The following is a 24,263-nucleotide window of genomic DNA, read 5'->3' on the forward strand; positions in this document are numbered from 1 at the left end:
TTTGGGTTGCCAGGTTGTGGGCCCACATTCTGTTAACATAGCTTGTTTTGCCTGCTTAGAGCTTTAATTCAAACGAAAAAAAACTCCTCCTTTGAACTGCTGACCTTTTAGATGTACTAAAATGTATAACTGCAGCATTGGTGGCTTATTGTTAAAACCCTCAACCTTTGAAGGCTTTGTTAATGGAAAGGGTTTCTTTGACTTGTATGTTCACTGCCTCACATCCCAAAAGGTCTTTTCATTTATGCTTTATAATGATTACTAATCTGTAAGACACCAATAAACTGTCTTTTAACCTGAAGCCATCATTGACAACTTTATAAGTATGCCCCACTCTAAAGTGGTGTGGAATCGTGTAGCATGTCAGGGTCTCAGTGCCACTCTCTTCCAGAAGCAACAAAATGGAGCGCAGTAGCCACTCTACGCTGTGAGCTCATGACAATTTACTGTCAGGTTCTTCCTGATGATAAACAGCTACTGCTGGCCAGCCGGCTGGAAAATAAAGCCTTTCAGTTACAGTGCTGTCTGCCTCGTTATTAATTCAGCAACTTGCTGTAGGCAATAAACTACTTGTGTTTCTTTAAGCAGTCACAGTGGTCAAACATTGCATCAGCAAACAGAGCTGTATTGTATGGTCCAGTTACGGCAACACTGAGTTGTGCTTAACTGTGAAAAACACAAACTTAACAGTACATTTTTGTACAAATGTATACAGATCTGCTTCACTGATTCCTGACAATATGCTCTTCAGTTCATCCCTGTGGGACGTCTCCACCCCAACAGCTTTTACATTGCCAGGTGAGCAGCACAGCGGGCGGGGATGGGATCACAGTCACAATTCTACAGAATATCCTGATCAATAATTCAAACACGTCTACTGTGCTCTATTTACGCCCCTCTATAAGTCCATCCCAGTGCCCACACTCTGTGTTTGCTGCCAGCATGAATCATTAAGGCAGGAAATCACATAGAGATCCATTTTTTATTTAGGCTGTGATTTCTGTTTTTGATACAGTAATTAAATCTGAGTATATACTTGAGTGAACATATACTGACATTATATATATATATATATATATATATATATATATATATATATATATATATATATATAGTATTCAAACTGAAAAATCAAAGTGTGACTGAATTGATTAATTATATTTAAACATCACTTTGCAACCACCATATTGTAAAACGGTAAATATTAACACCTCTGCCTACACATTAGCAAAATTATTCTTGTTGTTCATAAAATGAAAAAAGCAGGTGACAATTTATCTGCTAAATGTATTTGTAGCATTTCTTTTGCTCTTCCAGTACATCATAAATTGATCCCAGAGAGAGAGAGAGAGAGAGAGAGAGAGAGAGAGAGAGAGAGAGAGAGAGAGCGAGAGAGAGAGAGAGAAAATAAACTAAATGGACATCACGTGACAAATAAGCCTGAACAACTTCCCAAAATTCAAACTTTTGCTGCAGATATTCACACTAAAAGCACACCAGCTCTCATTTATCTAAGACCACTAAACAATCAAAAGCAGTGTTAAGTTGTTATTAAATAATTAAACCCGACAAGAGAATGATCTAAAGATGTAGTGTTACTGTGCACCACCCCTGTGTGCAAACCGTGTTTCCTCAGAGATCTTAAACCTGAGGTGTGTCTGAGCTGCTGCTAGGTAACAGAGGAGCATCTTCGAGTGGCTTTATCCCTCTAGACAAACCAAAGACAACAAGCTCAAGAAAGCTGAGAGCAGGATCCACTTTCACTACAGCAGAGACTCAGATTGTCCAAATTCAGAGAGCAACCACTCAGGATTATTGAAGGTGAATGAAGACATGAAGACATCTATAACAGAATAGATATATGACCTCAGGCTATATCTGTGATCAAATCTTCTCGTCACATCGCAGGTCGTCTAGAGCCTGAAGAAACACTTCTCACACAGAGACACATCAACAAAGACCCAGAATAATTCTGCTGCACTAAAACACTGATACACCTTTTTGACACAATTACATATTTTTTTTATTGTATTTTTTGTTATTCTTTTTATGATTCTTGACTTTTGCAGTACAGTTTTTTTTCATTTCTCCTGCTATGTTTATTGTATGCACCAAACACAGAGGCATATTCCTTGTATGTGAAAACCTACTTGGCATAAACCCGACTTTGAAATTTGTTTCTACATACACTTTGTGTTATAAGCAAATGATCAAAGTCATTACCGCAGCAGATTATATAATATTAGGATCTTTGTTGCATGTCATCCATCTCTTCCTATCTTTCTCTCCTCTGTGTCCTGTCATCTGTTTACAATCTACTATCAATAAAGGCATTAAATCCTAAAAAAAACCCATTTCAAACTCTTAGAGATATGAACGACTTTACAAAACAATAGCGATACAATCGTCTGATCGGTTTCAGACCTATGCTAACTTTATAAAGGGGATCGGACCAGATGTGACCGATCCACATTATATTCAGTTTCTTCGTAAGTGTCATTATAAAATTAAATCATTATGGCACTGCTATGTCACAAGCTCACACAGTGAGGTATACAAATTTTAATTTGAGAAAAAAAGAACAGTGGTGTGGTTCAGGAATCTGTATTGGCTGATACAGTATGTGTCTGGCAACGTTCTTTTATTCACGCCATCTCTCAGAGGTAAATTATAGTGGCTTTCAGTGTTTGGCATGTGTTAATTTCAAACACTGATGTGAGGTGAAAAAAACAGGAGTGTGAACATCCACCCGTATTTGCTCCAAAAGCATGTCTGCGTATCAAAACACCACAAATGGATTCTCGATTATTCACTGAATTACCAGAGGGAAAAAAGGGACTTTCTCATCACAGGTCAGCAGTTAGCTGATGAATGATCATCACAAACACACATTTTCATACAGATGAAAAAAAAAGTGAATTGCTCACATTGTGTGTTTTAAGATAAACATGAAAGAACATGTTGTTCTGCATCTACGGAATGACTCAGCCGAGCCAAATCATTCACTCAGTCCTACTGAAGAACAGCAAACGATGGCTGTTATATTTTTTTCATTTTCTCTCCTGCTACCATCTGGCAACGCCTACGGTCCAACACACACACACACACACACACACACACACACACACACACACGCGCGCACGCACCATTAACACATACATTCTACAGATTGTCCATCCAACTTTCTTACACAGAGAATCGCAGCTTTTCAGTACTTAGCTACCCACCCGAATCACACAGCATGAGCAACTTAGCACACACACCCACAGAACCCCCCCCACCTACAGGCTGGAGACGGGTGAACTCAAGGTTTACTGAAGCAGAACAGTGGGATTTGTAGATCACAGAGGAAAAAACATGAAGTCTGAATGACCTTGTTTGATCAGACAGTCTGGTAGCGTGATTCAAACATCTTAAATCATCAGCTACTAAACCATATTCACTCTCACTTAACTTCAGTTGTCCTGCATCCTGGATCTAATAGCACCTGGGTCTAAAACCCCTACTGACAGAGATTAATGCAGTTGATTGTGGTCCCTGCTACAGTATGAAAATACACCCACTTCACTCACTCACACATTCACTCTCCATCTCTGCCCATTCGCGTTAAAAGCACCTACAGTTCAGCTCCAACACCCACAGCTGTGCATAAGAATATGTATGTGCCACTCAACCTGGACTCTGAGTGACTGAGCCCACACATTTGAATGCCCAACACTATTTCAGGTTTCATAAACAGCGACATGAATAGGTGAAAAAGCTTTGACGAGGAATAATGGAAGCAATGCCATTACAGAGAGCACACAGACAACTGCTTTCTGCTTTCCAGTTTAGATATTTATTTTAACAGGAGACGTTGATTTAGACGTGATCTGTAATTTTAGTTAAAGTGATCATTTATCACAAGTTTTTACAAAAAGAGAAAGTGAAGTGGTCCTTCACCAGCTCCGACTTCTGGAATTAGATAAGATCAAGTCACAGCTGCTGAACACCTGCAGTAAATGTAACGATTCTAAATAAAAAAAAAAGACTTAAGTGTCATCTCAAACAACCATAATTAGAGAATTAATATGTAATGTACACAACTATAAATTAGACCTGCAAAGATTAATCGATTAGTTGTCAACTCTTAAATTAATCGCCAACTATTTTGATAATCGATTAGTCGGTTTGAGTAATTTTTTAAGACAAAAGTAAAAATTCTTTGATTCCAGCTTCTTAAATGTGAATATTTTCTAGTTTCTTCTCGCCTCTGTGACAGTAAACTGAATATCTTTGAGTTGTCCAAAACAAGACATTTGAGGACGTCAACACTGATCCACATTTTTCACCATTTTCTGACATTTTAGAGACCAAACAACTAATCGATTAATCGAGAAAAAAAATCAACAGATTAATCAACTATGAAAATAATCGTTAGTTGCAGCCCTACGATAAACTCTAATTTGTATTAATTTATTTTAATTTTGATAAAACGGTGGTGGAAGAAGTACTCACAAAAAGTTAAGTACCCATTATAATCCCCTATTTCAGAATATTACAGAATTGGATTATAATCCATGATGCAATCAAATCACTTACTTTTAACTATTTTATACTGCTGGGTAGCCTTAACTATAATAACACATCAGACTATATTTGTTGATTCTAGCTTGTATTAATAATTTGTATAAAAGTTAGTATATTATAATAGTATTTATAATAAAATCTGAATCTGTAAATTAACTAGTGACTAAAACTGTCAACGAAATGTAGTGGAGTAATATATATATAATATATATATATATATATATATATATATATATATATATATATATATATATATATATATAAATATGGAGGTAGAGGTTTTAAGTAGCATACAATTGATACTTAAGTAAAGTTAAAGTGCCTCAAAATTGCTTGAGTAAATGTACTTTACGTTACGTTACGTTACATAACTGGATTTAATAAACCAACTAGCATGGTGCTTCAAAGACAAGATGAAACTCTAAATCACATTAAGAAGTCAGGGTTTGACCCATTTAACCTCTCAACAAAAAGATGGGGCAACTACCCAAATATTTATACTGTATAAATTAGCATATTTTAATTAGCTTCCTCTTTAAACTCCTTTTCAACTCCTCCCTTTTCCCCTTAACCATAAAACGTATGAGCAGACAGTCTTTAACGCTTTGAGGATGTGAATAATTTCTGGAGCAGAGAATGAATAACAAGTCCTGCAACCAGTTAGCAATTTTGCTGCCAACAGTAATACATTCATTTTTCATAATTGCTGCATAAGGAAGCTTCTGTTCTCTCCGTTTCGACATACTGTGTGCTTTGTGATGTATTTTTTCATCTCAGTTATTTTTACCATGGGGCATTTTACAGCCAGGGGGACACTCTCCATCTGTAGCCATCTATAATTAATAATTCCCTTCCATTATTCCTCTCAGTGATACTCCTCTGGACAGAGAAACTGCTGTTGTTTTCTTCACAAAGTAAAGATTTCTCCTAAAGTCCCCAGCCTCCAAATAGACATCAGAGAGGAAACAGAGGTTGTATCAATGAGGATGTTATATCATCAGTCTTCCTGTTCTTTGAAACAGTCCACTCCTACAGCTCGGGATGAAGTTGTGAGTGTAGGTGTAGATAAATTGTAGGTATAACAGGCTATTCAAGGGCAGCATAAATAGAAATGGATTTTGACCACAAATGCACCAAAATGAAGCATAACAACAAGGTCACTTCAACTTGATCTGGTAAATAAACCAGATAAAGAACAAACAAACAAGGCACCCGGACAGCTCAGCTGATAGAGCGAGCACCCATATATAGAGGTTTACTCCTCGACGCAGCGGGCCCGGGTTCGACTCCGACCTGCGGCCCTTTGCTGCATGTCATTCCCCCTCTCTCTCCCCTTTCATTTCTTCAGCTGTCCTGTCAATAAAGGCCGAAAAATGTATGTGTAATCTTAAAAAAGAACAAACAAACAGACTAATCTGACGTGGCGTTCGGCCTCAGTTACAACAATCTACTTCTAAAATTTACAGAAATGAACAGCAACTGTTTACTTCCGCTGTGGCTGACTGCAACAGGAATAATCAGATCAATAACTCATCACTCAGTCTTCAGTATACAGGACAGTCTGCGTTTATAAAGGGCCAGGTTCAATAAAGAGCTGAAGGGGGACAGTGAATGGGACAGATGTGGACATTAAAGCTCCCATGGGATCTTGGTGAAGGAGAAGAAATTAACATTTTGACGGTGGACACAGCTTTGCAGAAATTGTGCCCTTTCACCTTTTAGTGGCACTACGTTTGAAGACAGGAAAATTATTCAGTGGGAATTCAGGTGGGACAGATGGCTAATCCCCCTGCCTTAAACAGTGATTGTCGATTCATATCTTAGAAACCGTAGTACGGCAGGCTCTGGATTTCGCCACATACCAAAATAGTGTGCTGTAGTAAGGGCGATACATGTATCTAAAGAGTTTGGATGAAAGGTAACATTTCCCAAACTAATTGGTATGCCCTCATCCTAAAAGCCTTTCCTCTTGTATAAGTAAAAATATGAACAATAAAGTATAAATCTAACCTTGTTTACTTGTCCAAGTATGTTTCTCCATAGTAAGCTACAGTCTGATTACATTACATTTTTTCCTTGTCATATTTGACTACGGTGGAGAGAGTCAGCAGCTTCAGGTTCCTAAGGGTTTCACATCAGCGAGAATCTGACCTGGACACCACACAAACACCATCACAAGGATAGCAAGAAAATAGTCTTGCATTGCCAGACCTATCTCCACAGCGCTGTCAGTGCTAGAGAATGGCCTGGCTACACTACTTATCCATTCAGGGATAGGGGAAAAAAAATGCTCTGGCTTGTTTGTATTTCTTTAAACCAATCACAACCGTCCTAAGCCCCGGATACAGCGACAGTGTTCTTGCAAAATAGATAGCGCAGATAGCGGAAGGGGAGGGACATCTGGTGCATGAGAGATGTGTCAGATGTAAGGCTTTATTCCAGCAATGTACATGCCTTGAGCCAGACTAGCAAGACAGCAGCTCTTCTTCTTCCTCAGGCTTAGGAGGTTCAACATGGACTCCAGGATACTGTATAACTTCTACAGGTACACCATCGAGAGTATTCTGATCAGCTGCATCACCACCCTCAACCATAAGGCTTTACAGACGGTGGTGAAAACTGCTCAACACATCACCAGGGACGCAGCTGCCGTCCATGGAGGACTGCTACACCCAGCGGTGCAGGAAGAAAGCCAACAGGATTATCAGAGACCCCAATCACCCCCAGCCTCAAACTGTTGTGCCTGCTGCCGTCCAGCAGACGGTACAGATGCATGCGGTCCAGCACCACCAGGCACAAGGGACAGCTTCATCCCGCAGGCCATAAGACTGCCAAACTCTGGAGCTCTCAAGCTCACCACTGTGACACTTCACTTACACCGCACTGCACACTTTTTCCTTCAAACTACCTGTTTAACCTGAACATATGGCAGTTTACATTTTTCGTCTACCACAGCATTATATTTTAGAAAATATTTATTTTATTCTACTTTTATGTTATTTTTTTATTCCTATTTTAACGTCTGCACTATTTTTTACTAGTTTTATGTCTTGGATTCCCATTTTTTACTGCATGTTTTTTCCCGTTACACATTTTGTAGTACCATTGTTGGTTGGAGCTTGAGAACAAGAATGTTATTGCAAATGACTGCTCCTGTAATTGTTGTGCACATGACAAAGATTTGACATTTACTTAAATGTAATAATACTTGAACAATCAAGCTCTAAACTGCAGTACAAGACCAATGCTGCTCCCTTATTTCCATGTCTTCTACATGGATCATCAACTGGTAAGGATGCTGACTTTTGTCTTGGGATTCGTTAGCCTTAGCTTCTTTTAGTATGATATCATGTAGCGTATTTATTAATTGTGTATTTAAGACCTTAATACCTTAATACCTTTTTACGTGTTCCTTGTTTTAAAACGAGTCAGCTGGAGACAAATGTTTCAGTCAACTCATGTCAGCGTTAAGTAGCCAGCAAGTTACAGCAGGTAACATCTGCTAGTTAGTTTTCATTTCAGCAGGCAAATTCAACATATTCCCAACAGAAATGAGTAGCCTGCTTTTGTGTCACTCAATCTTTTCAAAGAATTTGGAGTGGTAAATCTATCACTATTATTATTGTAAACTGCTTTATGTGCCGTGTGAGAATGAAAAACTTGATAGGCGTAACAACAGTAACTAAGGAAGGTCAAGTGGTTAATGAAGCCAACAGAGAAGACTACCTGACTGACAGAATAAACAACACTGCTTCATCAGTAATTAATTGATGTTAAATGAGGGCTCTCACCTGTGTATTCCTCAAAACACTCACAGGTGTAGCCTCCCTCTCGGCTGCGACACACACCGTGAGCGCCACAGGGTTTCGAGTAGCAAAGGTCAATCTCCGTCTCGCAGTAGTCTCCTGTGAAGCCAGTGGGACAGCGGCAGCGCAGCCCGGCGATGGGGTGGATGGGTCTGAACAGGATGGTATCTGATGCAACAAACGGCGCCAAGCTGTCGAACTTGAGCACAGACACACACTTCATGTAGTTCTCACACGGCTCCCGAAGGCAGATGTTGTCGTCAAAGGGAAGAACTTCCTGCGAGGAGATCTTAGCGAGGAGGCTGCGGTTCAAGTACAACCTCTCCTGGAGTTCCTCCGAGCCGAAAAACTCTCCTCCACCTCCACTTTCAACCCCTCTCCCAGTCCTGTCCCCTCCTTGGCCGAGCCCTCCAGGCCGCTGGAGTCCCTCCTCCAACACAGGCACAGCCACAGACAGGCTGACGTTGAGGATGCGAGCGCTGACGTCTGTGTCGTCTTGTATGTTAAAGATGACGACGTCTTCAGGGGCGGCAGACAGGACACGGGCCACACCGTCCAGGAACTGGGCGAGCAGCAGGGAGAGGAAGTGCTCCTGGGAGGTGTTGGCCAGCCTCAACGTGATACTGTTGGACAGCATTTCATCGGTGATGATAGTGACTTGGAGAAGACACTGAGCTGACACCGAGTGGACACCATCTGAAAAAGACCAGTGGGAAAGAGTGATTAACGTCAGAATAAGGGAAACTTAAATTTATGTTTTGGAGGTGTCCTTAGCTAATTGCCCAACATATGTCTCTTTTGTATAAAAGTAGTAAGGACGATGGCGAACCATTGATGAAGTTGGATGAAGATGGCTGGATGTACTCTGGGATTTATGGTACATTGTCACTTGATGTAAAAACATTTTGTGAGCTTGCATTTGTTTTACATATTTTAAATCATATGCTTTATGTATTTTATTATGTTTTTGTAATATGAGACTGTTAACATCAGAGCTTCGTAGAAGTCATCTTTTCATCCAAAGCACTCCAAAAACTCAAACCTCTGTGAGTGGACTGTGAGCTGAGATTGTTAACAGTAAAGGCTGGTGATATTCTATATTTATAAACCAAATCCAATAAATAGATTAAAACAATATGTTAGTGTGACTCTAAACACTTTCTAACCTAAATCTTTAAAATAACGGTCAACGTGAATATATACTTTGATTTTTTTAAATGCTAAATCATTTCCTAAAACAGCTGGGCACTGTAGCTTTTAGCAAATGTTACTCAGACAGGAGTGAATACTGTATTTGTTGGGGACTATTTTCAGATGCGGATTAATACAGATCTGGTGCTCTAGTGACAGCAGCAGGATGGTGTATGTAGGATTGACTCAAAACAAGCTACAGTGCCCATGTTCATGAACATGTCATCCAGTATAAGGATGTGGCTCATTAATGTTATGTTGTAAACAATGGAGCTCTACGGCACAGAGAAATAAGATACATCAGGCTTTGGATACACAGACAATACTTAATGGGTTCAATACACTCTTGGTTTTGGTCTTTTCCTGGGATTTGTTGACAATTAGAAAAAAAGAGAATATCACCAGACCTATCCTTTAAAGGATGTTTTCATTTGATATTGTATGAAAAGATGAGTTGATAATCTTGGGGCCTAAGAAAACCAAAAACACCAGCGATTACAGCATCAACACACGAAGCATCTGCTACAACAGTAAATGCAGGATCAATGCAGGTACAGGCATGGTGGAGGATTTATGCTGCAGCAGCTGCTCCTGAATCACTGGGTTTAGGTATTTGCAGTATTGTTGCTGTAAATGTAGCTGATAATGAAGGACTTAAAAGCAAAAATGCCACAAATTGTACACAAATTGACACTTTAATGAATATCAGCACTTTTATTTACTCATATTCTTGCCTCAGACGAGTGTTTTTTTTTTTTGCTCATGTGCCAGAACAGATAACGTATGCCAAGACTAAGTGTATGTTTTCTTTCAATATACTCCAAGTTTCTAATCAGCAATTTCACGCCTTTATTCACAACCATCTCCTTCTTTGCTTTGTCCGGAAGCAGAGATGCTACTTAATTATACATGCCTCATACTCTTAGATTTAACGGTTACAGCATTTCTCAGCTCAGCAAGCGTCTTTTATCTTGTTGTTTTGATCCTGTTAATGTTTTATCTTCTATACATTAAATCCTTTGGCTATGACTGAAGACATGTATTGTTTGTCTGCTATTATACAGTAGCTCTTGACTGTACAATACATTAATTCCCATGTTAGGCCTTTATCAGCCAAGTCAGACCTAATAATGTAGATGTTGCTGTTGGTGAATAAAACGCAAATTATTCTGTTTTATTGTGTTGCCTTGCAAGGTAAACATACTTAAGCCTATGTACCCCATTTACATTGACTTTGTTAAGCTTATTTCTTGCTTGTTTTTTACTACTGTAAGCACATTTACAATAAAAAAAACACTGCTTATCAGCTGAAAGTCACTGACAGGAGCAGTCAGAGCCCTGCTCACTGAGGAGTAAAATTATAATGAAAACAGGCTTGATCCTAAACCATCCAACCACTAAGAACACAAAGGGAAGTTCAGTATGTTGCTAACAAGCACAAAACCTACGGATCTTAGTCCGTTAAAGCTTTTTAGGATACTCCAAATCCAGCAGACAGAGAAAGTGTGCAACAAATGCACAACTTAACCTTGATCATTCAGCTCTCTGCCCAGTGACAAGAAGTCACAGTCATCCCATAGTGGCATAACAAACAGTTTGCATTGCGTCTGTCTAGCTTAATATCTGGGGAGAAAAGTGCCATTAACACCTTAAAGTTTCTGGCTCAGTAATATCAGTTACACAGAAATATCTATTCTATTCTAGGTAAAGTTTGCTAACATTAGCCTCAATATGCTACTGGTCATACCATACAATAAGGCTGTAGTAGTAAAACCCCAGAGTATAATTAACTGACAAATGGTGTGTTTGATTGCTTGTGAATTTAACTTTTCATTTGTAATTGGAGGATTATGTCATTTTGTCTCTCAAAAGTTTTATAGTCTACATTAAGGTCACAGAGAGACCACGATCATTTTGTCTATCTCCCTGCTGGCCTGCAGTTTTCTGTAGCCTCAAGAGCAAACACAAAACGGGCTTAATCAAATCAAAAGTGTCATGAAAACAAGCCTCCCTCCAAAATAATCAATGGGACGCTTTGTTTGGAGCGTCTGGACGCCGGCCAGAGAGCAGAACCTGCGAGCAGGACTCACACAAACAAACAGCACTACCCAAAGTTACCAGATCTCTGTTTTGGCACTGGGCGAGTTTAAACACAGAGTGCCAAGGGAGGGGGGAGGAAGAGGAAGAGAGGGGGTCATAAAGGAAAAGAGACAGAAGCATGTTTGACACGGCTTTAATCCTTCTGCTTTCAGTCAAGCGCTTCCAGCACAGTAATAATACAGGGCCTTAGCAGAGGAAGTGGGGAAAAATCAAAGTACAGAGACGAGCAGGGTTGCCCCTTTTATTCACACTTTACTGTAAACACACACACACACACACACACACACACACACACACACACACACACACACACACACACACACACACACACACACCTGTGCACACAAGAAAAACATTTGCATATAAGAGGGGAGAACATAACAGGAAGCCAGACAAAGGCAGAGCAGTTCATAGTTAGGGCTCTATTTCAAATAGAGGAGACATTTACAACTTCAGATACAACTGATGTTGACTGTTTTCATTATCAGTTTATCTGCTGATTATTCTTATGATCTTTTAATTAATCCTTATAACCAGTGGTTCCCAACCTGGGGGTCAAAAATGTCTTAATATAGCTTGTCTAAAACTCAAAAATATTCAATTAACAGTCATCTTTTGACAAGTGACAAGTGAAAGCAAAACATTTTTAGTGTTTTCCCTAAAAAAAGATTGATCAATTATTAAAATGTATTGACTTGAGTTTATTGACTAACTGATTCCTTGACTAATTATCTAAGCTTTCTTTACATTACTGAAATTCTAAAAAGAAATTCTAAAATTGCATTTATGGCAGCAAACCAGTGCCCTAGTTGACATATTTAATACATTTTATAATACGTTTAAATTGCTAGTTTCATCCAACTAACAGTCCAAAACCCAAAAATATTCAGTTTAATATCATAAAAGACAAAAAAAAAACAGCAAATAATAACATTTGAGAAGCTGGTACCAAAGAATTTTTGCCATTTTTGCTTAAAATGATTGCTAAATTATAAACATCTTCTGTCCATTGACTAATCGCTTTGGGTCAAATCTTAATATTAGAAAATACACTTATAAAGGCTCTGACACACCAACCCGATGGCCGATCTTCGGCAGAAAAGGTGAGTTGGTCAAAAAAGTGCCTCGGAACACACCGAAGTGACGCCGACTTGAGCTTACGTTCTGCGCATGCGCGAGACGTAATACGTCTCCATAACAGCAGGCGGCGCTAATCTGAATTGTCGCCCAAAAAATGAAAACCGGCAGCTGATTGGACGAACGCGCAGGCCTGGTTTCTCCGGAATTTCAAAGCCAGACCATCATGGCGGCTCGTTCGGAATACGATCTCATATTTTACGAAAATAGTTCACCGAAACGTGTTTCTGAAAACATTTTAAGCGAGAAATAGACCGTGCAGTTGCTGAATCGGTCTTCATTTCAGATCAACAAAGGTCAGTTTAAAAGATTTTCGTCAGATTTTGAGAGACTCTAGTCACACTCATCCCGCTCGTCATTTCCGGGTTTGCACTCCACCAATCAGATGGGGTCATTGAGTCCAACTGACCGCCTTCCGATTCAACATGTCAAATCGGCCCAAATGAAGGCAGACGGCTCCTCCGACGGACGACGGCACGGAACACACGGAACAGACTCGACTCACTGACCTTGCCAGACTGTCGGACAGCTGATAATAGGGTTGGTGTGTCAGGGCCTTAAAACACACACACACACACACACACACACACACACAAACGGCTCATTGAAATCAAGGTGAGTTCGACATGCAGTTACAATCTGTCTGTGAAAAGTTTTATTTATTATGTTTCCAGGTTTAAGAACTGCCAAACTGCCAGTTGTTTGAACTGCCAAACCTCATGGGAAACGAATATAATACTGACTGCTGTAGCAAGTGGCGTTATTACACTTCCACAACATTTTACTGACTGTAGACACTAAAATCCTTTCCAACTTGAAGAAACAAACCAACAACAATCTACTCTCTCCTGCTGCCAGTTTTCTCTTCATCCATTTAGCTGATATTATAACTGATACTCAGCAACAGTAGCCAGAAAACACACAATTCTCAATGAAAAGAGGCTCTTAAAGGTTAGGCCACATATAAGGACAGACATCGCCTTAATTATGTCCTCTGCCAATTCGCATTCTTGGTCAGGAACTCGGGCAGAGATCCAGACGTAGACGCAGCGCTGGGAAACTGAGCGCGAGGAGAATCACCTCTGAAAGGAACCAGACCATCCTTCAAAGAGGTCATTCTCCATGGAAGGATCCTCCGCTCAGGAACCGAGGGTAAGCCGAGCGTTTTGGGCCAAAAAGGAGGAAGAGGGGGATGCTTAGTTGGTGATGGGACAAGGTGCCAACTCTGAAGTGTGACACTACTCTCAGCCCAGAGCTCGAGCCCCTCTGGGCCTCTGGGTGCCAGGAATGCTCTCAGCTAGAAAGTGGCGCCAGGGAAAAGATTAAACACACACTGTAGGACTGCCAAGACTGTGTACAGCATTGTGTAGGTATGTGTGTATGTGTGTGTGTGTGTGTGTGTGTGTGTGTGTGTGTGTGTGTGGTGGTGATGTATACATAATTGTACATTCAAGCACTGAAGATGAGGAAAACAGACTTCATGACATTCAAAAAGCAAAGTCTGTATTAAAAGGGGCTGTACTGTTAAAAGCAGCCTGGTCTCACTGAATTCCGTGAAATGATCATGAACTGTTAACACCGCATTACGTGGTGGTGGCACGGAATGTGTGAAAATTCCGTGTGGCCACCACGGAAAACAATGCCAATGCAAAGTCAATGAGAAGATGACATAGCATTAAGAGCGACTACGGTAGCGAGTAGTATGAAAGGCCGAAAATCCGCATAGGGAGGTTGGTTGGGGTGGTGGATGGGTCAAACAAAACAGGACTTTCACCCAGGAGAGTGGGGATCGTGTCACGTTTCCTACACGATACCAACCGTCGCTTTCTTCTTTTTCTAAATCCAACCGTCGCTTTCTTCTTTTACTAAACCCAACCGTCCCGTTCTTCTTTTACTAAACCCAACTGTCCCGTTGTTGTCCCACGTCCCGTTATTGTTTGCATAAACCCAACCGTTTGTTTTCCTAAACCCAACCATCACGTTCTTCTTTTCCTAAACCCAACCGTCCCGTTGTTGTCCCGCGTGTCATGGAAACGTAAGCCCACCCACAACCTTTTCCTTAACTTAAGGGGCCGTGTTCATTTCACGCAATTCTTCTGTGGGCCCATCACGGAATTTACGGCGATTCCATGAAACTGCCACAGATTTTGAGTTAAGGGGCCGTGTTCATTTCACGGAATTCTGTGAGATCAGGTTGGTTAAAAGTGGCCTGGGATTGCTTTCACGCGGCTCTTACAGACCGTTCCCCAACTCGTCAAATACCAATGCCTTGTCACGGCCCTCAGCGTCAGACACCGACACACAAGGCACTCACATGCATGTGCGGCTGGACCGGCCTATATCTTTAAAACTTGATCAAAAATGCATAAAAAAATAAATACACAAAAAACTGCTTTTTTCTGTAGGTTGACTGTTTTCCCCTTTTAAGCTCACATCTTCCAGCATATAAACAGAATACTCTGAAGCTCTTTATCCTAATATTAAATCTGGCAGATGCAGAGCCAAGAAATCCTACAAGATATCTCCAACAACAAACATGTAAACCAGCGTAGTCATTATGATTTACAGTCTCTCAGAGACGCACAGAGGCCATGTTTGACTGTAGGTTGAGGCCTCGACACAGAATACATAAATTATCAGCCAGGAGGTTGGGGAGTGGAGGGGCACAGCTTTTTTATCTCTGAAATATTAATGAAAACCAGTTTCAACCTTCAAGAAAATTATGAACGACAAATACTCCACTGACACAATGTTATATGAACACAGAGAGCATTTAGGAGCGCTTGCTATAAAGACACATATTGTCAAACTAGGATATATTGATTTTTGTTTAAAGCCTACTAGGGATCTTAGTGGCCGGGATAATAAACTGCTGAGAGAGACAGAGAGACCGAGAGAACAAATCGGGGAGACTGGCCTAATTAGAGGACAAAGTTGCCATCAAATCTCCCAGTTGAATTCCCAGAAAATGTCAACAAAGTCATGGTGGATAAAGATCAGAAGGACTGTGTGACCAAATTACTGAAGACAGAGACATCACCCACAACAGCATGACAGAAAAGATCCTCTCTCTCAGAGCTTTGCCTGTGACAGTTTATCAGTTGTTTATGCTCTTTGCTCTCAGTTTTAAGATTATATTGGGATATTTTTGCTTTTTGTCCATGTACAGAGGAGAAAATTAAAGACAGAGGGGACAGCAAGCTACAAATGTAAGCCTGAGCTGAAAGCCATGAGTGTGTGAACACTTAAGCTGTGTCCCAATCCAAGAGACAGCAACCAAAGGACACAGCGAATGAAGGCATCACCTTCAGAGGACTGAAGGTTAGGGGGCTGAACCTGCACCACCTCTACAGATAAGTCTGCAGAAGATCCACTACGGCTTCAGTGCTGCCAGCATCACAGAAAACTAACGATGCATTATAGGTCTTCATCAACTAAAACCAGAAAGCTGCATTCAAATGACTGTTGGAAAACAGCTAGAAAGTTAGACTGTTAGAAAACTGTGACATACAGTTTACGAGTTTTGACGTAAACAAACAATGCACCAGGCTTATGATGAATCTACAGTTAGACATATAACTTACAATTCTCTATCACAGCATGTGTCTTGCTCAAAGGTAAACATGGCTGCTCCGCCTCCTAATGTGCAGGTTAAACACTGAACCAATGAAAACACCTTCTAGTTATTGTGGGGAGGGGAAACACATTACAGACACTATAAAAAGACCATTTATCATCATGACAGCGGAGAGACGATAAATAATCGCACTCAAGCAGCTCTCTCAAGCATCCATTCATCACACGTCTAACGGTTCCACGTAAAGAACGCCACAATCAAACAAAACCACGTTAATTCTGTGATCCAGAGCGGCCGATACTCCCTCAGAGGCAGCTGTGTGTTTCTCTGCGGAAGTGTGTGATGACAAGGGGGAACCTCCGGGTAAGAAGGTAATGAAGTTGAGCAGAGCCTGTCTTAGTTGTTCAGCATCAGTACACTACAGTATGTGCAGCACACACAGAGTACTCACTACATCAAAGAGCGCAAAGTCAGGGTCCCATTTCCAAGATCAATAGGGAGATCATAAATTAAAAATCACTTTGGAGGGAAAAGGCCTGCGGATGAGATTGACGTTTACAGCCTTTACAGCTCCAACCAGCGAGCTGCTCTGCAAACTTACAAGCTTTTAATAAGTTCATGATTCAGAATTGAGCATGCAAGCGGTACTTTCTGTTTGGTTGTTTGTTTCGGGACAGATCAGTAAAACTGGGCTCATATTTATCGAACTGCTAAGAATTAGACTTAAAAAGCTCTAAAGAGCATGAAGAATAAGACTCCTACTTACAGCAAAGTGTATAAGTAACTTTCAAGAGCAGCTCTGAAGTGATCACATGAATGCTCAGAGCCAATCAGAGACAGTAACTTTTACCCTACATCTGCCATAAAGTACCTTTTTTTTTTTTTAAATCCTTACATTTTACTAAGCAATATGTTATTTAGCAAAAACAGATGCAATTTTGTTTCCTTAGTGCAAAATCATTCATATCTGCAGTAGAAGTTAACATGTGAAATTAATAATAATAATAATCTAATACAGAGAGAGATATTGTAAGCGTTGAAGGAGAGTGCAGATAATGAATGCAAATAAAATGCAGCTTTATTATGGTTGTTTCCACATCGGAAGAATGCAAACGTCCTATTAAATGTTGAAATCAAATGCCGATAGCTAAAACTACCTTATTCTGAAAAACAGTATACGGTACACTATTAAACAGGAAGAACCGCTGTCTCTGCCAGGCCTCTGCAGTCGATATTAACAATAAAAAACACTGTTAACAAGCTACTACAGTGCAAAACTACTGACAACAGTGTCACGTTTGCATATTGCTGACAAACACTACACCACTGAGTCTACAGAAGGTCACAGAGAGACAACACATCCACATCACACACCAACCACACAAACCACAGAGCTGTGACCTGAGAGTTCAGTCCCTATGGGGCCAACAACAGTTTAATGTTTAACTAATATTAAATACTCTGCCCTTGGATCAGCCTGAGAATCACACACATTAATTACTCTACTGCTGTATGTGTGTATGTGTGTGAGACCCTGACTAATGTATTACATTTTACTTCTTTCTGAAGTTTTTGCCTTCCACAGTCAGAGATCAGCAGCTCAGTTGTGTCGTCACCTTGACATGTTTACAGCCAGTTTGAGACTAAAGCTTACAGATGCTGAGACCCGTCAACATGGGGCTCACTGAACTGTAAATATGGTCAAGAGTGAAATCAGATGAGGCTGAAACACTTGTTTGAAACCACAGAAGACAACCGGAGCCACAACTGTTCAAACACACTGTAAGTTAAAAGAACATATGGTGTCGCACTGGTGTAATCTTTGTGAAATACAGACTATTTCCATGGAGGGTCATTGAGGAAAAGGCCAAAAATACTATTACAAACTGACTTATACAACCAAAGTCATTTTAGTGAGTATTTTTCTCTGCTGCTTTTGGATCTTTGAGGTTTCATGTGAATGGACTTCATGATTTTGTTCCACCTGATTGTGGACATACAGGAACAGAAAGCACCCAGCAGGACAACAGGCTTAATCCTCACCTTCATACCAGTTACCCAGCTGAGGTTCAATTAACACTCCAGTAAAGAAGAAAGAAAAGAAAAATCAGACGCTAATGAGGGCTGATGTGCGGTAAATTTGGTTTTTTAAACCAAATTTAATGTAATTTAATTTAGAAGCTGGAATCTCAAGCCCTGGTGATCAAAAGGGATGCAGTAAAATGTGGCTGGCCTGCTTGAATTAACCAGGACTGAAAGGTGAAACACACTCAACTGCTGCCTGAATGGAGACTGATGACTGGTGTGGGGGTGGAGGCTATGCACTGCAAAGGGAGGGACAGGTTTTTCATCTCACTACCCCTATTATCCCCCCCCCTCTCTCCCTGACCCCCCACTAGACAAGCAACGGCCAGAAGCTGACACCCCACCACCACTGCACTCTGCATAAAACACTCTCCCAGCAGGCCTCCTCCACCTACAGCTGCACACATCAGAAATCAAGACCAAGGCTCAATCACCACAATATGCTTTCACTGAGGTGACGCGTCCAATTCCCCAAGCAAATACCACTTAAAGCCACTTTAAACAGTTTTGACTAACAATCATCCAAAGCTAATGGTCAGTTTTATGATGGACAGGCCTAACTAGTCATTACATTAAATTGGATAGGTTTAGTTTAAGTCATCAAAAATATTGTAAACTTTAAAATACACTAAAGTATATGCCACTACCATTATCCAATCTAATTCAAAAACTATATTGCGTAGCTTTAGAAGCAATCGGCAGTTGAATAATTAGTAGCCTGGAGGGTAAAACATGTCATGAGGACTGAGAAAATGTTAAAGCTTCTCTAATCGCCAACAACCTCCGCTTGGGGAAAATGTCAGAGCACAATGACAGTAGACCAAGGAGGATTTGAGGTTGATTTGGGATAAAAGCTGTTGGTTAAATTGTTGGGGGAAAAGCAGTAACACAGAATCAAACACATGTGAACACCAATAGCTTGTGTACAACAGAAAACCTACTTGCAAATCTTACTCTCAAAGGAGGGAATGGACAGCATGCTCAAACTCCTACGCAGCAGATCTGGTGTTATTGAGCGCTGTTAAGGCCGTTGCAATTCCACTATGTGCAAATTTGCGTGTGTTCATTTGTTTTCAGAACAGAGGAATACAATAAATATACATATGTCTCTGACCTTGTTTTTGAAATAATGAAAAAATCTAACAGTGCTATAATTGGCTGTTTCATCTACTTCTGCAGAGCAATTACGCTTAAGTAGCGAGAAGAAATATCAGCTGTAATGATAACCACAACACCTAATTCCTTACAGTGCCTGTGAAGTCAATAATGAAAACTGCTGCTGTAGCTCAATGTCAACCCAAGGATTTCAATCCAGAGGAGTCAGAGCAAAACCACAATCCCTCTCCTGATTCCTCCATTCAGGACGAAAGCTGACTACGTTGGAGAGAGGCCATTCATACTCATTTGAGTACATCCCCTGATGACATTTTCCTGCTGTATCTGAAAACCACAAGAAGAGGACATTCCTCAGATTCTTCCTCTATTGTGAAGCAGCTTTAAGGACCTGAACTCCTCCGATCAGAACATTTGCATATCAAAGGAAAACTGCTGTCAACGCTATAGTAAAGAGACATTAGCATGCAGAGATGTGACCAAGCACGGGGCTGTTATTCAAACGTACCAATAGTCATTCGAAAGATATTGGATACGTAGCATCCAGCATCACAATAAGGACTTTGTCATTTATTAAGAAGCTTTAAAACAGAGAAGGCAACAACTCAAGTCATACTCTAGGTTTGATACCATTACTAAAAAAAACATAAGGGCTATTATATTAACTTATCCTGACAGTTTAATGTTTGAACCCTGTCACAAGCAAATTATTTTTGGAAAGACAATCAGGTTCAGATCAAGAACTGTGTTGAACGTGGAAAAAAAAAACTAAAGGATCCACCTGCAGTGAGAAGTATAAATATTCACTCACATTCAAGTTCCACCAAACTGACACTGTAGCAGTACATGAGGAAACCATCTGTTTCGTTAGCCTGACTCATTCCTGTCAGTATTAATATAAATCAGACGCGGATGAAACATCTCAAACTACTGCACGTTATGGTTCTGACAGTTTGCAGGGCAGAGTTAAAGCATATGAAACCAGGTCATTGTGAAATCTCGGTTTGCTGCGATACTAAATGAGCGCAATGTAGCGTAAAGGTAACATGCTGTTAAAGACACATAATCTGTCACCTTCACAGTGTGAGAAGCATGTACTTGTAGTGATTTCTGTACTCCAGTGGAGGTCTGGAATTACTTTTACTACTGCCTATTGTACTAGACCAGTGGTTATCAAACATATCCCCACAGCCCTGTGATGACACCGCCCGTCATGTTTCAAATGTGTTTAATTTAACAGATTTGAAGCAGGATGTTATTTAACTGTCAACGTTCAGGGCGGTTTGTTCAACTTTGCATTTGTACATCAAACTGCATTTGGAGCGGCCAAGATGGACACTTCAACCACATCAATACTTTATTCTTTTTTCATTTATCTAGTTTTTTTTTTTTTTTACTTTTTCACCATTTATACATTAGTTTTAGCCTTTTAGTTTTCTCTGATTCAATGTGTGATTCTTGCAACTGCAGAAGTACCCCCTGAGGTCTAAGTACCTCTGGTTGGGAATCACTGTACTAGAGCTTCATCATATGTGCTCAGTCAGTGATTCACTGAAGGGAAAAGTGCCTGCATCAGACTGTACAGTAAATAGGATAATTCACTGATGAATAGCAAGCTCGGTGAAACTGTCGTGAACATGGCAGCACCGGGGAAAACAAGTGGACACAAAGACAGGGGTGAGGGGGGGCGGAGCAGCTCCAGACAGAGCCCAGTCCCATTGTCTGCTGGGATGGTGAGGACAATGCAGGACAACGCTGAGATATAGGCAAGCACCACAAGACCTCACCCCAGCGATGCACCAGCCCTAATCCCAAACACGATTTCCCCTCCTTACACATAGATGATGTCATTCTCCCCTCCTCACCCGCACCCTCACCCCAACTCAGCTCCTCCGGACCTTCAATGCAACCAAGCGTAGAGGAGACGGCCCGCAGGAGGAAGTTCTGCTGATGAGAAAGAGGGCGGCAGATAGAAATGGGATACCCTCTCTGAGCGCGTCTGTCACAAATCAAAGAGCTTAAAGACGACACTATCATATCACCATGAGCTTTAACTCTCGGGTGCCTTCAAAACAGAGGGCCTCTGACATCTGTCACATGCAAGATTAGACTTTATCCTTCATATGGAAAGTTTCTATCTGCAGTCAGTTGTCGGCTGACTTGCTGCATGTCCTGTAAAAATGCTTGCAGAGTAAAAACAGCCGGCAGGACAGGTCAGTGTGTCCCGGAGCATTACAGGTCCAAAGAAAGCCTTACATGCTTCACTGGAAAGACGGAGAGGGGGACAGTTCCTCTTTAGAACTTTATGTGCCTCCCCTCCCCCCCCATCTCCACTCCACAAAAGAGACCTTACCCCTCGTCCCCACCCACAAGGAATTTCTCAGGCATTGCTAGGTTCACCATGACAACTGGGTGCTTAACAAAGCATTTCTCTTAGGCATTCTTCCTTTCACAGGGCAGAGAGGGGGGGACAACAGTCAAAGGAGTGAGAGACAGAGACGGGTGGGGGGTGGTGGTGGTGGGGGGGGGGAGCTTGAAATGATGGGAGGGAACAGTGGAGGTTGCAGGGGTGAGAGCTATAGACCTGGGTAGATAGGAGAAAAATGGGGAATGGTGACAAGCAAACAAAAAGAGGGAAAGAAAAACAGGATCAAGGTGATAGGTGATGTTAAAGAGAAGGGAAACAGTGCTACAAACATTCCAAGCAAGCCTGCATGTGTGACTAACGCCATCCAGGGAGGCACCTGAATGAAAGGAGCGCATTTTGGATGTCTCCAGTCACACTAAACATGGGCAAGCATTTGCAAGCTGTGACTTTGAATCCTATGAATCATCCATAAGGCAAACAGAAATTCATCAACCATTAAAAACACAGAAATCCAAGGTGCGCTCCGCTTGAGTGAAATAATTATATGATGGTGAGCAGGAAAGCAATCAGAGTGGTCCAGCTGTTGGAGGCCACACAGACACACAGACACAGACACACACAGACACACACACACACACACACACGATTTGTGCATCTTGATGGGCTAGTGTTACAGAAGACAAACCCCTGAGAAAGTCCCTCCACAGACAGCTTAAAGCCTTAATAGATTATAATGAAATTATGCTGGCTGCAAATGTCTTGGCTCTTACTTATACGATATGTGATGGAACAGAGAGCCTCCATTAAAATTCCAGTCTTGTAGCATAATCGTATGCAAGGATGGCAAAGGGCAGGGGGCATAGGGGGTCTAAGACAACATAAAAACACATTCAACTACAAAGAACACGGCATCTATACTGTATCAGATTGAAAAAACAAACAAATCTGAGCATTTAAATATTTAAAAGATATCGAAGCACCAAATAATCTTTAAAAAACCAAAAACTTGATACATATAAATGTATTAATTGTTTGCCCCAGTTAGTTGGGCTGAATGCCAACATGTTTGGCTCAGACAAGTTTGACAAAAAAGTAGTTTAACCCTGGAGCATCCAGACACTTCAGACCCACACTTTTAAAAACGTCTCTCTCTACCCTCCCACAGTGACCAGAGCCAGAAAATAGCTGCTGTCCACCATGTAATTTGAGCGTCTCTACAACCTGCAGTGTGATGTGAGCTGAATCAAATTGCCATCATTAGTTGTGAAGGAGTGTTTGTCTGTTAAATCTCCACATTGGCATTTGCAAAGTAAGCATGCAGGGCATGGTATTGGCTTGGATTCAGAATCTGATTAAAACAAGGACAAAGTGTCCTCGTGGCATAGCTGTAATAATGTATATATTGTATATTTGCCACACAGGAGGTTCCAATTTAAATGTGTAACTCCTACAGAGTCACTTTATCATGCAAGAAATGTACAGGAATTGACACATTAATGGTGACAAAACAACAAAAGACAACAAATTTGCCTCATGTTCAAACTAAAAAGCATAATAACATGTTACGAAATGAGGGATAATGAAGGATTAGCTATAGTTTCTATACTGAAATTAACAGGGTTTTGAGGATGAAAGAAAAGCAGGGGAAAAAATCTTTGCCATCAAATGCAAACACCTATTTATGCAGGCTCACGCTTGCCTGGGAACAGTAGATCAGCCCCTGAGTATGTCAACACTGGTCTGACAGATCCCAGGATACAGATGCAGCTAATCTAATCCCTCAGACGACATCCATCCTCTCAATTCTGCAGTGTGACCACAATTCTCTTCATAACACAGAAGTGACACACAACGAATATTATCATCACATATGTTTGTTTTGTTCTCAACGTGTTAGAAATGCAAGCTAGAATTCAAAAGATCCTTAAAATCTGGAATTGGTTCCAGTGCAACCCAAATTAATGAACACACCACCCTAATATGAGTTCATCATTCTCCTTCCTCGCATTGAGTACAGAGGCAGACCTAATGCCCGCACACCAAATCTGACTCCTTAACATAATTAAATGGTTATAATCACTTATTTATGCACACAGCCAATACACAATAAGACAGCAAGATCTCCAGGTTATGCGATTGTCAGATGTGTTTTGAAGTGCCTTCTTATGGTTTTGAATGGTCATAGTGCCACACTGAATAGCAATATTCTCTACTAAAAGATGATTTTATTGAACTTGTATAGGGAAAAAACATTTATATATTCTATTAATTACATATTACATATTATATATTTAGATTATTATTATCTTATTTATCA

General features: G+C 40.7%; 1 protein-coding gene across 4 annotated transcripts in view; it reads right to left on the reverse strand.

Annotated features, from left to right (window-relative positions):
* celsr2 (cadherin, EGF LAG seven-pass G-type receptor 2) overlaps positions 1 to 24,263 on the reverse strand; it is a 69,422-nt gene that overhangs the window by 38,635 nt on the left and 6,524 nt on the right. For all 4 annotated transcript variants that reach the window (XM_078248523.1, XM_078248522.1, XM_078248521.1 and 1 more), the window contains exon 2: positions 8,361 to 9,071. In XM_078248523.1, coding sequence (XP_078104649.1) covers positions 8,361 to 9,071 — 711 coding nt within the window. The remainder of the gene's footprint in view (positions 1 to 8,360; positions 9,072 to 24,263) is intronic.

The sequence above is a fragment of the Sander vitreus genome, chromosome 4, assembly GCF_031162955.1.
Source record: "Sander vitreus isolate 19-12246 chromosome 4, sanVit1, whole genome shotgun sequence".
NCBI lineage: Eukaryota > Metazoa > Chordata > Actinopteri > Perciformes > Percidae > Sander > Sander vitreus.